This window comes from Heterodontus francisci, chromosome 1 (assembly GCF_036365525.1).
Source record: "Heterodontus francisci isolate sHetFra1 chromosome 1, sHetFra1.hap1, whole genome shotgun sequence".
Classification (NCBI taxonomy): Eukaryota; Metazoa; Chordata; class Chondrichthyes; order Heterodontiformes; family Heterodontidae; genus Heterodontus; species Heterodontus francisci.
Window position 1 is genome coordinate 107,250,798 of NC_090371.1, and position 14,245 is coordinate 107,265,042.

General features: G+C 44.3%; 1 protein-coding gene across 1 annotated transcript in view; it reads right to left on the bottom strand.

The window, feature by feature from the left end:
• Positions 1-202: 202 nt before the first annotated feature.
• LOC137362666 (trifunctional nucleotide phosphoesterase protein YfkN-like) overlaps positions 203-14,245 on the bottom strand; it is a 100,960-nt gene continuing 86,917 nt past the window's right edge. The window contains exons 6-7 of the mRNA XM_068027161.1: positions 407-554; positions 203-214 (exon numbers count right to left, since the gene is read on the bottom strand). Coding sequence (XP_067883262.1) covers positions 203-214; positions 407-554 — 160 coding nt within the window. The remainder of the gene's footprint in view (positions 215-406; positions 555-14,245) is intronic.

The window sequence follows — 14,245 nt, forward strand, 5'->3', positions numbered from 1 at the left end:
TACGCTGGCGCAGCAAAGACAGCAACATTTTTCAGGGAGTTCCATCAGTCACCTGCCAGAATTATAGCGGGAGACCAGCAACACCCCTGAGGAATTTTGTCCCAAATGTTTGTTACAAGGTGTATGTTACTATAAATGCAAACTAACATAGCAAAGGATAAGAAAAAGAAAATTAGTGGCAAGAAATAAGTTTCTCTATAGGTCAATGCTTCAGCTAAACACAATAAGCAAACATGAGGTCAAATTTGAACAGGTTAAGCATTCGCATGCGAATATCACAAATGATCACTTAGAGTGAGGCACATATTAAATCTTAGACATGTGATTAATGTGTTTTTCCTGTTATAAACAAGATAATCTGGATATTTTTCTTAGATACTATAAAGGGTTCAACATTACAACTTACTTTTGCTAGATATTCCTTGATTGCAAGTAAGTATGTCCTATTTCTGTCCAAGTACAGTCCCTGTACCTTCACCGAGTCTATAACAATCCTGTGCCCTGGTTCTGCACTTGGATCAAATCCAAACTCTAATCCTGCCACTTGAGGGAACCTTTAAAATACGAAACCTAAATGAAGTTTCAAATATTGAGTAGATTTTATTAAGATATTTAGCTAACTTCATCATGCGACGTTTAATTGATTCAGTCAATTTAATATTAAATTATTCAATGTACATGTTCTATTTCAACATTTAGATCAAGCCATTCCAGATCAACGGACTCTATGTATAATCAATTGGAATTGGGTTTAAAGGAATTTATTTTAAATAAAAATGTGTATCCAATGCAGACTCATTGTAGTTCTATTATAAAAGTGAATATTTTAAAATCAAATATTGCAATGTGAGCCAGGATACAATTGGTATACCTATTTATACATTTTATGTCATTTTCCATATCAGTGATCACAGTGAATCAGGAGATATGACAAACTTGGACAACAGAAATGTGTTAAATGAAATGTGGCAGGAAATAAGTAGATGCCTATATGAAGTGTGCACTATATGGGCGATTATAGGAGTAAATTCTCATTTCCTTTCCCTGTCCTGGACAGAAGTAAGGCACTTGATGCATACAGAACCGGCCCAGGTCAGGTGTGCCACTATTTCCCATCCCAAGACTGACATGGTGCCATATTTCACTGAGTACCTCTGCAAGCAAAAGAAAATCAGACAGGGAACTGTGAACAACCCTGTTCACACCATCTATATTGGTCAGATACATGCCCATCTCTCTCGCAACTCCATCTGAATCTTTCCAATCTGGTTTTCACCCTTCCACAGTATTGAAACAGCCCTAACCAAAGTCGCAAATTGTAATCTTTGTAACTGCAACACATTATTCCATCTCTAGCTCTCTGCAGCTTTCGATACGGTTGAACGACATCATTTTCCACAATGTCTATCCTCCACTGTCCAGCTTGATGGGACTGCAGTTGAATGATTCCACTCTTGTCTATCCAAGTCTATGCAATAAATCTCTACCAATGGCCTCTCTTCTCACCCCTCTACTGTCGCTTTGGCAGTTTTCTAAAGATTCATTCTTGGTTCGCTCTTTGTCCTCATGTATATGCTGCACTTAGTGATATCTGGTTCACTAATGTCCTTTAGGGAAGGAAATCTGCCATCCTTACTTGGTCTGGTCTACATGTGTCTCCAGACCCATAGCAATGTGGTTGACTCTTAAAATGCCCTCTGAAATGGCCTAGCAAGCCACTCAGTTGTATCAAACCACTACAAAGTCTAAGAAAAGGAATGAAACCAGATGGACCACGTGGCATCGACCTAGGCACTGGAAACGACAATGGCAAACCCAACCCTGTCGACCCTGCAAAGTCCTCCTAACGACCATCAGGGGGCTTGAGCCAAAATTGGGAGAGCTGTCCCACAGACTAGTCAAGCAACAGCCTGACATAGTCATTCTCACGGAATCATACCTTGCAGACAATGTCCCAGACACTAGCATCACCATCCGTGGGTTTCTCCTGTCCCACCGGCAGGGCAGACCCACCGGAGGTGGTGGCAGAGTGGTATATAGTCGGGAGGGAGTTGCCCTGGGAGTCAACATTGACTCCGGACCTCATGAAGTCTCATGGCATCAGGTCAAACATGGGCAAGGAAACCTCCTGATTACTACCTACTGCCTCCCCTTGGCAGATGCATCAGTGCTTCTCCATGTTGAACACCAACTGGAAGAAGCACTGAGGGTAGCAAGGGCACAAAATGTACTCTGGGTGTGGAACTTCAATGTCCATCACCAACAATAGCTTGGTAGCACAACTACTGACTGAGCTGGCCGAGTCCTAAAGGACATAGCTGCTCGACTAGGTCTGCGGCAAGTGGTGAGGGAACCAACAAGAGAGAAAAACCTACTTGACCTCATCCAAACCAATCCACCTGTCACAGATGCATCTGTCCATGACAGTATTGGTAGGAGTGACCACCACACAGTCCTCTTGGAGACGAAATCCCGTCTTCACACTGAGGGTACCCTCCATTGTGTTGTTTGGCACTACCACCGTGCTAAATAGGATAGATTTCGAACAGAGCTAGCAACTCAAAACTGGGCATCCGTGAGGTGCTGTGGGCCATCAGCAGCAGCAGAATTATATTCAACCATAATCTGTAATCTCATGGCCCGGCATATCCCCCATTCTACCATTACCATCAAACCAGGGGAGCAACCCTGGTTCACTGAAGAGGGTAGGAGGGCATACCTAAAAATGAGGTGTCAGCCTGGTGAAGCTACAACACAGGGCTACAGGCATGCCAAACAGCAGAAGCAGCATGCAATAGACAGGGCTAAGCGATCCCACAACCAAAGGATCAGATCTTAGGTCCCCACCATCACAGATGCCAGTCTACAGCCAATCTGATTCACTCCACATGATATCAAGAAACTGCAGGAGTTCCTCAGGGAAGTTTCCTAGGCCCAACCATCTTCAGCTGCTTCAAGGACCTTCCTTCCAACATAAGTGGAGATGTTCGCTGATGATTGCATAATGTTCAGCACCATTCACAACTCCTCAAATACTGAAGCAGCCCGTGTCCATATGCAGCAAGACCTGGACAACATCCAGCTTGGGCTGATAAGTGCCAAGTAACATTCGCGCCACACAAGTGCCAGGCAATGACCATCTCCAACAAGAGAGAATCTAACCATCTCCCCTTGACGTTCACTGGCATTACCATCGCTGAATCCCTCACTATCAACATCCTGGGGGTCACCATTGACCAGAAACTGAACTGGACTAGGCACATAAATGTTGTGGCTACAAGAGCAGGTCAGAGGTTGGGAAATCTGCGGCGAGTAACTCACCTCCCGTTTCCCCACAAGGCACAAATCAGGAATGTGATGGAATATTCTCCACTTGCCTGGATGGGTGCAGCTCCAACAACACTCAAGAAGCTCGACACCATCCAGGACAAAGCAGCCCGCTTGACTGGCACCCCATCCAACACCTTCAACTTTCACTCCCTTTACCAGTGACGCACAGTGGCAGCAGTGTGTACTATCTACAAGATGCACTGCAGCAACACACCAAGGCTCCTTCGACAGCACCTTCCAAACCTGCGATATCCACCCCCCTGAAGGACAAGGGCAGCAAATGTACGGGACCACCAGCACCTGCAATTCCCCTCCAAGCCACACTCCATCATGACTTGGAACTATATCGCCGTTCCTTCACTGCTGCTGGGTAAAAATCCTGGAAGTCCCTTCCTAACAGCACTGTTGGTTGGTGTACCTACATCCCAAGGACTGCAGCAGTTCAAGAAAGCGGCTCACCACCACCTTCTCAAGGGCATTTATGGATGGGCAATAAATGCTGGCCTAGCCAGCAACGCCCACATCCCCTAAACGAATAAAAAAAAATCTTCCAGAGATGGGCCCAGCTTCTATTAAGTATTCTTATGACACCCAGCTCCTATCTTTCCACAACCTCACTCGGTCCCTGTACTACCTCTGTACTGACTAACCATTAGTCTGACATCCAGTCTTGAATTAAATGCAATTTTCTCCAACTAAACATTAAGACGACCATCAGTCCCAACCAAAAATTCTGTACCCTTGCCATCGACTCCATTCTCCTTCCCTGTCAATAGCTCAGATTAAACTGGACTGTTCAAAAGTTTGAAATCCAAATCAACCCCAAGCTAAGAATCAGACTGATATCCTCTCCTACAGAGAGTTTCCACCTCCATCTCCACCACATTGCTTTTTCACATCTGGAGTTGACAATTCAAATGCTCTTCTGGCCTGCCATCCTCTACCCTCTATAAACTTCAACTTATCTAAATTCTACTGCCTGTAAAGGATGTCACCGAGTGGGGCTGCACAGCATCGGAACCAACGACATAGGTAGAAAGAGGAATGTGGTTCTGCAGTCAGAATTTAGAGAGTTAGGTAAAAAATTAGCAAGCAGGATCTCAAAAGTAGTAATCTCCGGATTACTACCAGTGCCACGCGCAAGTGAATATAGAAATAGAAGGATAAAACAGATGAATGCGTGGCTGGAAAGATGATGCAGGAGGGAGGGCTTTAGATTCCTGGGACATTGGGACCGACTCTGGGGAAGATGGGACCTGTACAGGCCAGACGGGTTGCACCTGAACAGAGCCGGGACGGAGTTCCTTGCGAGATGTTTTGCTAGTGCTGTTGGGGAGGGTTTAAACTAGTTTGGCAGGGGGATGGGGACCTGAAGGTAGACTCAGTTGGGACAAATCAGAAATGAAAATGGAAGGCAGGAAATTAATGGATGAGTTTGGAAGACAGAGGAAACAAAGGTTAGAAAATAAAAAAGAGACTGGCAGTGCTCAAGGGTATCTATTTCAATGCAAGGAGTATAGCAAATAAAGCAGATGAGCTGAGAGAACAGATAGACACGTGGCAGTATGATATCATAACTATTACAGAAACATGGCTTAAGGAGGGACAGAAATGGCAGCTCAGCGTTCCCGTTTACAGGGTTTCCAGATGTGATAGGGAGGGGGATAAGGGGAGGGGGGGTGGCTATTTTGGTCAAGGAAACTATTACAGCTGTGAGGAGGGATGATATGTTGGAAGGTTCATCAAATGAGGCCATATGGATTGAGCTAAGGAACAAAAATGGGGAAATCACACCGCTGGGAGTGTACAATAGACCCACAAACAGTCAGAGGGAGATAGAAGAGCAGATATGTAGGCAAATCCCTGAGAGGTGCAAGAACAATAGGGCAGTAATAGTAGGGGATTTTAACTACCCCAATATTAACTGGAATAGTTTTAGTGTGAAAGGAATTGAGGGAGCAGAATTCTTCAGGTGCATTCAGGAGAACTTTTTTGGCCAATATGTAGCAAGTCCAACAAGAGAAGGTGCAATTTCAGACAGTTTTAGGAAATGAAGATGGGCAGGTGGAAGGAGTGGCAGTGGGAGAGCATTTTGGTGGCAGTGATCATAATTCAGTCAATTTTAACATAATTATGGAAAAGGACAGAGTTAGAACAGGAGTGCCAGTTCTCAATTGGGACATGGCAAATTTTACTAAACTGAAATAAAAACAAGAAATGCTGGAACCACTCAGCAGGTCTGGCAGCATCTGTGAAAAGAGAAGCAGAGTTAACGTTTCGGGTCAGTGACCCTTCTTCGGAACTGACAAATATTAGAAAAGTCACAGATTATAAGCAAGTGAGGTGGGGGTGGGGCAAGAGATAACAAAGGAGGTCTAGATTGGACCAGGCCACATAGCTGACCAAAAGGTCACGGAGCAAAGGCAAACAATATGTTAATGGTGTGTTGAAAGACAAAGCATTAGTACAGATTAAGTGTTACTAAACTGAGCAGTGATTTAGCGCAAGTGGACTGGAAACAGCTACCTGAAGGTAAATCAGTGTCAGAACAGTGGGAGGCATTCAAAGAGGAGATTCAAGGGGTTCAGAGTAAACTTGTTCCCTCAAACAAAAAGGGTGAGACGGCCAAATCTAGAGCCCCATGGATGTCAAGGAGCCTACAGGGTAAGATAAGGAAGAAAAGGAAAGCTTATGTCCGACGCTGAGAACTCAATACTACAGAAAGCTGAGAGGAGTATAGAAAATGGAGGGGTGAAATCAAAAATGAAATTAGGAACGCAAAGAGAGGGCATAAAAGAATACTGGCAAGCAAAATCAAGGTGAACTCAAGGATGTTTTATCAATACATTAAGAGTAAGAGGATAACTAAGGAGAGAGTAGGGCCAATAAAAGACCATAGAGGTAACCTATGTGTAGGGGTAGAAGATGTCGGTATGGTTCTTAATGAATACTTTGCGTCAGTCTTCACAAAAGAGGGAGACGATGCAATTATTATAGTTAAGGAGAAGTGTGAAGTATTGAATGTGATAAACATAGGGAGAGAGGAAGTATTAATGGGATTAGCATCCTTGATAGTTGAAAAATCACCAGGGCCAGATGAAGTGTACCCTTGGCTGTTAAAAGAAGCAAGAGAGGGAATAGCAGAAGGTCTGACCATCATTTTCCAGTTCAAATCTGATGAAGGGTCACTGACCTGAAACGTTAACTCTGCATCTCTCTCCACAGATGCTGCCAGACCTGCTGAGTATTTCCAGCATTTCTGGTTCTTATTTCAGATTTCCAGCATCTGCAGTATTTTGCTTTTATTTTCCAGTCCTTGCTGGCCACAGGTATGGTGCTGGGGGATTGGAGAATTGCTAACATTGTACCTCTGTTTATAAAGGGAGCGAAGGATAGATCAAATAATTACAAGCCAGTCAGTCTAACCTCAGTAATGGGTGAATTATTGGAATTGATTCTGAGAGACAGGATAAACTGTCAGTTAGAAAGGCACAGGTTAATCAAGGATAGTCAGCATGGATTTGCTAAGGGAAGATCTTGTTTGACCAACTTGATCGAATTTTTTGAAGAAGTAACGAGGATGATTGATGAGGGTAGTGCAGTTGATGTGGTCTACATGGATTTTAGCAAGGCTTCTGACAAGGTCCCACATGGCAGACTGGTTAAAAAAATAAAATCCCATCGGATCCAGCAAAATGCAGCAAGGTGAACACAAAATTGGCTCAGTGGCAGGAAACAAAGGGTAATTGTTGACAAGTGTCTTAGCAACTGGAGGGCTGTTTCCAGTGTCGTTCCGCAGGGCTCTGTACTGGGTCCCCTGCTTTTTGTGGTACATATTTACGATTTGAACGTAAACGTTGGGGGCATGATCAAGAAGTTTGCAGACGACATAAAGATTGGCCGTGTGTTAGATAGCGAGGAGGATAGTTGTAGGCTGCAGGAAGATATTGATGGTCTGGTCAGATGGGCAGAAAAGTGGCAAATGGAATTCAACCTGGAGAAGTGTGAAGTGATGCATTTTGGGGAGGTCAAACAAGGCAAAGGAATACACGATTAATGGGAAAATACTGAGAAGTGTAGAGGAAGTGAGGGACCTTGGAGTGAATGTCCACAGATCCCTGAAGGTAGCAGGACAGGTCAATAAGGTGGTTAAGAAGGCATATGGAATCCTTACCTGAATTAGCTGAGGTATAGAATATAAGAGCATGGAGGTTATGCTGGAACTGTATAACTCATTGGTTAGGCCACAGCTTGAGTACTGTGTGCACTTCTGGTCACCTGATTACAGAAAGGCTGTAATCGCACTAGAGAGGGTACAGAGGAGATTTACAAGGATGTTGCCAGGACTGGAAAAATGCAGCTATGAGGAAAGATGGAATAGGCTGGGTTGTTCTCCTTGGAACAGAGAAGGCTGAGGGGAGATCTGATCGAAATGTACAAAATTTTGAGGGGCCTGGATACTGTGGAGGTGAAGGGTCTATTCAACTTAGCAGAGAGGTCAGTGACGAGGGGGGCATAGATTTAAAGTGAGTGGTGGAAAGATTAGAGGGGAGATGAGGAAAAACTTTTTCACCCAGAGGGTGGTGGGGGTCTGGAACTCACTGCCTGAAAGGGTAGTTGAGGAAGAAATTCTCAACTCATTTAAAAGGAGTCTGGATATGCACCTCAAGTGTCGTATTCTGCAGGGCTATGGATCAAATGCTGGAAAGTGGGATTAGAATAGGTGGATCGTTTTTCGGCTGGCACAGACACGATGGTCCAAGTGGCCTCTTTCTGTGCCTTAAACTTCTATGATTCCACGATTCTATGTATCCTATCCTGCATCAATGTCAATGATTATTTAATTCAATAGAATTCCTGCAAAATTTATCAAATAAAAAAGCCAGCCATTCAGAATCATGGACTCGTACAGCACAGGAAGCCATTCGACCCATTGTGCCTGTGCCAGTTCTTTGAAATAACTATCCAATAAGTTTTGCTCCCCTTCTCCGTCCCACAGCCTTGAAAATCTTTCCTTTCCCAGCGCATATTAAATGCCAATTTGAAAGCTACTGTTGAAATGCTTCCACCATTGTTTCAGGCAGTGCATTTCAGATCATAACTCACTGTAAAAAAAAATTCACATCTCACTTCTTGTTCTTTTACCAATTATTTAATGGCAATGGAATTCGTAATTTAAAGCAGTGGTAATGGGCAGTACATTAATTAATCAAAAGGACAAAGTGGTGTTAGGATCCTCTTGAAAGTTAATTAATTAAAAGAACCAGAGAATATCATGAGGAGTTGGCTGGGCAAATTAATTAATTAAATAAAAGCAAAAAATGCTGTTGTAATCCTCCCATGAACTTTTAGGCTGCGCATTCAATGTAATAATGAACTGATTAAAAGCAGCACAAAATATTATTGGGAGTGGGCTGCACTTACCACAGACTAATTTTTAAAAATATGGCCTTTAGAAATAAATTAATGAGTTATCAGCAACCTTTGACCCTTGAGACAAAGAAGCAGCATGAATGAAGAATGAGAGTGAAGTGGTGATGTTCGCTGATGATTGAAACAATCAAACTACACTCAAGAAGCTTGACATCATCCAAGACAAAGCAGCCCACTTGACAGCCACCCCACCTACCATCTGAAACATTCCCTGCCTCCACCACTGGCGCACAGTGGCTGCAGTGTGTACCATCCACAAGATGCACTGCAGCAACTCCTTTAAGTCTTTTTCAACAGCAGCTCTCAAACCTGTGACCTCTGCCACATAGGGCACATGGGAACATCACCACCTCCAAGTTCCCTTCCAAATCACACACCATCCTGACTTGGAAATATATTGTCATTTATTCATTGCCCCTGGGTCAAAATCCTGGAATACCCTATCTAACACCACTATGGAGTACCTACACCACACAGCAACAGCAGCAGTTCAAGAAGGCAGTTCACCACAATCTTCTCAACAGCAATTAGGGATCGGCAATAAATGCTTGCCTTGCCAGCAATGCCCAGATCCCATGAATGAATATATTAAAAATAATTCCAGAAATATAGCTTCAAGATAGCATACCATATCTGAATTGATCGTGTCATTTGATTGAGAAAGCCAGCTTAAAACAAACTTGGAGAACTGCAAGACCAGCTGGCAGACTGATGACAGATCCGGAGCAGCAGTGATAGCAGCATGGGCAGTTGCATGGATGGTCTCAATTTTAAAAACAAAAATCCATTAGCATTTCGTATTTGATATTGGAGGTGAAGGTGAAGGAGGCAGGGCAAAGGGGTTTAAGAAATTGATCAGTCATGCATTGTCCTTTTGCACCTGGATCATCCCGATGTAACAAGCAGATTGGGTTGAGTACAGTGAGGGAAAGTAATGCTCGTCATGTTTGCTACAAAGTATGTTAGTCAACTTCGCTAACTGCTCCTTCCCTAATATCCTTTACTGCTGTTCCCAAGAACAAATGCTGTCTCATACTATTGTTACGACCATGTGAGAAAGAGGTCCAGGGTTCCCTTTCAGCCTTCACCTGGTCTTACTGTAACAGGGTTTTATTTTTTTAAACACAAAGTGAATCCTTGTTCACCGCTTTCCAATTATAAGGTAAAGAAATAAGCACAAACAGGCTTTCTTAGGTTTAAAGAAGAAAGGTGAAATTTTATTAAACTTAAACTCTAATTCGGTTAACACCCAAGGATACACAACGTGCCCACACAAGCATGCACACGTGATACACACATGCAGATAGGGACAGAAAGAGCAGAAGAAAAATAATGTGAAAAAGTTTGAGGCAATCTCTAAAGAGCATTTTTTGTTACTGTGCTTCGAGTTCGCTATAGTCATTGATTGTAGGTAGACCTTGCTTTTCGTTGGGGCCCAGTATTCTTCTTAAACCTTGTTCACTGTAGGAGACATTTCTCTATTGGGGTTCATGTGTCTTCAGGTGGTTTTAGAGTTCCGTGAGAAAGAGATGGGAGCAGACAGGAGAGGAGGTCTGCCTCAGTCCAGGACCAAATAGCTTTCTGCCAGTTCAAACATTGTCTATACAACTTAAAACATCCCAGGTTGGCCAGCAGGGTGGTCAAGTGATCGACTGGTTTGACCAGGTCTGTTCTGTGTATTGAATGGGAGCAGGGGATAGCTCCTTTGTTCCAACACTGTCTGCTGATATGCAAAACTAACTTTCCGGCCAGGGGCCTGGTAATTCCTTGTAACAGGCCTTCCCTTCTTCCCAGCAAAAATTTGAAAGTGAACGTCCATGTGGAAAAATTAATGTGCCTCATTCTTGGCAGGTGGGGGCCTGCATGACACTATACATGCATGATGTGTTAATGTACCACTCCCACTGAGTTACCTCTGTAGGCCTGATTTCTCAATTGGGCGTTTCTGGCAAAGAATGATGCTCATAAGCACTGGTCGGGAAATCACAGGCCCAATGTTTGATTTTCCTGCCAATAATTTAAATGGATTGAAAATCAAGCACGGCAAACATCCACTGAGGATAATGCCAACCAGCAGCGCAGGCAGCTGTATGAATGGTCTCAATATTGTCAGGCAAACCCCCACCTGCCAAGACTGAGACACACATGATTTCTCCACATGAAAAAAACCTTAAAATTGCAAGCTCCTGACTGGAAGGACATTTGCATAGTACCAGACAACGTTGAAACAAAGAACCAGTCCCCCGCCCCAATACACAGGAGACCTGGTCAAACCAATCAGTCACATGACCACCTGCTGGCCAACTAGGGGAGTTTTAAACTGGAAAAACAAAATTTGAACTCAAAACGCTGTGTGCTCCCGGTTGGAACAGAACCTCTCCAGCCCAGCCTGCTCATCTCTCAGAGAAATGAATCTTGTGAAAACACATGAAACTCAAGGAGAAAAAAGTCTCCTACGTGAACAAGGTTTAAGAAGAATACTGGGCCCCAACGAAACGCAAGACCATTTCTTCAATCAAGGACTACACTGAGCTCGAAAAACAGTAACAAGATATTGCCTCAAACTGTTCTACTTATATTTTCTTCTGCTCTTTCCTGTCCCTATTTGCATGTGTGTATCGCGTGTGCATGCTAGCATGGGCGCGTCGTACATCCGTAGGCATTAACCATATTAGAGTTTAAGTTTAAGGTTTAATAAATTTCATCTTTCTTCTTAAAACCAAAGAAAGCCTGTTTGTGCTAATTTCTTTGCCTTATAATTGGAAAGCTATAAACAAGGATTAACAAAAGGGCAGCTCAAACCACAGTGTGTTTAAAAATTAAACCCTGTTACAATAAGACCAGGTGAAGATAGTAACAGACCCCGAGACACCTTTCACACCTGGTCGTACAGAAATTGGGTGCTAATGTCCAGAAGTTTACTCACAGATGAGTGAAATTGGAAATGGGAAGCCAAATTGTTCCCAAGCAAAAAGAGCAAATTACTATAGGTTTTCTTGTGATTGTGTGAGATTGAATACCAACATGTCTGCAACGGAAGCAAGTAGCTTCACAGCTCCACAGCTCCAGGGACCCGGGTTCGATTCCGGGTACTGCCTGTGTGGAGTTTGCAAGTTCTCCCTGTGTCTGCGTGGGTTTTCTCCGGGTGCTCCGGTTTCCTCCCACAAGCCAAAAGACTTGCAGGTTGATAGGTAAATTGGCCATTATAAATTGTCACTAGTATAGGTAGGTGGTAGGGAAATATAGGGACAGGTGGGGATGTTTGGTAGGAATATGGGATTAGTGTAGGATTAGTATAAATGGGTGGTTGATGTTCGGCACAGACTCGGTGGGCCGAAGGGCCTGTTTCAGTGCTGTATCTCTAATCTAATCTAAAAAGCTCTCCAAGTCAGGGTGAAGTAACTTGGGATAAGTTAAAAGCACTGTCTATGGAGGAGTTGAGAAAAATGGTTGAGCAGTGTGGGATCACTGTACGTGGCAAGACCAGGTATTCTGAACTCCTAAGGCTAGTGGCCAACCATTTTTCCTTCGAATCTGAAGCAGAAGCAGGGTTAGAAGCAGACCCAGAGAGGGTACTGCTAGAAAAGTTACAACTAGAACAAAGGAAACTTGAATTAGAGGAAGAGAGAGAGGCAGGAGAGGGAGAAAGAGAGGGCCTTCTATAATTCCAAAATTCAATTAGGAAAATGAGGAAGATGTGGACGCGTTCTTTGTGTCATTCGAGAAACTGGCAAGGCAGCTAAAAAGGCCAGCTGAGGCCTGGTCTCTTTTACTGCAAAGCAAACTAACTGGAAAATCCCATGAGGTTTATTCCTTGTTGCCAGATGAGAGTTCATCAAATTATGAACTGACCAAAAATGCTATCCTCGGAGCATGTGAATTAGTACCCGAAGCCTATCGCCAAAAGTTTAGAACCCTCAAAAAGCAAGCCAATCCAACTGACCAGTGGCTAAGGGATTTAAAAATACAACTCAGCTATGAGACTCTGAGAAGCAATCCTGTTAGAAGAATTTAAAAACTCTCTCCCATTCTCAATAAAAACCCATGTAGAGGAGCAATGGGTTTAGGGAGCCCGGCAAGCAGCTGTTGTGGCCAATGAGTTTGCTTTAATTTATGAGTTGCTTTCCCAGGGGAGAAACTTTCCTGATCACCCCCACAAATCTGAAAAGGACAGAGGGTGGGAAGGTGATAGAAGCCCAGGCAGTCCTGGAAAAGAAAGGAAAGCAGGAGACACAGGGGGCACTCCTCCAGTCAAAAAGGAAGGTGCTGTGAGCAAGAGTGAGACCCGGAGACCTGTGTGCTTCCATTGTAATAAGGCAGGGCATTTAAAAGCTGACTGATGGAAACTAAAGGGGAAACCGGTAGGGTTAATCAGGGCACACACGCTCAGTGTAGTGGGGACCCTGATGGAAAACACAGGACAAGCTGTGGCTTTAAATGCAGTAACAGTGCAACCCAGGAAGCTTACTACGGCTAGTGCAGGAAAGATTAATAGGATTTCTGAAGGTTATCAGGGTTTTGTATTTGAAGGGAAAGTAACCGCACATCCCTTGAGTGAGGCAAGCAAGGTCATAGTAATTCTCAGGGACACAGGTGGCACCAGATCCCTTTTATTGGGAAAAGACCTGACTTTTCCCCCAGTGAGTGCAGTGAACACCAAAATGGTGGTGAATGGTATTGGAGGGCAGTGTATGCCTGTACCTGTACACCGGGTGCACCTGGAGTGCGACCTAGTTTCGGGACCAGTGACCGTAGGGATTGTCCCTAGTTTGTCTGTGCACGGGGTTGACCTGCTCCGAGGTAATGATCTGGCAGGGGTGAAGGTGGTAGCGCCCCCAGTAGTGAAAGAAAGACCGCAGTAGGTCAGAGAGACAGGGCAGTGGCAGTGTCAGGCCATGATCAAACCAGCTCCCCCAAAGGAGACTGCATTGGCACAGCAGGCAAATGACCATGAGGTTTGCCTGTCCGAGACTTTCTTTGGAAAGTTAGGAGACCCAGGGAACGAATTAAATGGATTTTCACTAGCTGAGGCTCAGCAAACCAACCCAGTATTGCAAGAGTTAGCACAGGCTGCCCAACCTGAAAGTGAAGCACAGGGAGTCTCTGACTGCTACTGTTTAAAGAATGGGGTACTGATGAGGAAATGGAGTTCTCCTCACAGACCTGAGGGCAAGGAGTGGACAATGGTTCACCAGTAGTGGCGCCGCAGAGGTACTGGGAAGAAATATTAAGAAGGGCCCATGAGACTATGGTAGCTATACTTGCTGGTATACGAAAGACCAAAGCCCACATAATACAGCAGTTTGACTGGCCAAAACTCCACAAAGATGTGGTGGAGTACTGCAGGAGTTGCCCCATGTGCCAGGTTGAGGGGAAACCGCAACCTATACTGAAACCTGCACCCCTAAGTCCTGTACTGGTGTCAGGATGACCCTCCAGCAGAGGGCTGGTGAACTGTGAGGGACCCCCACCGAGAACAAAA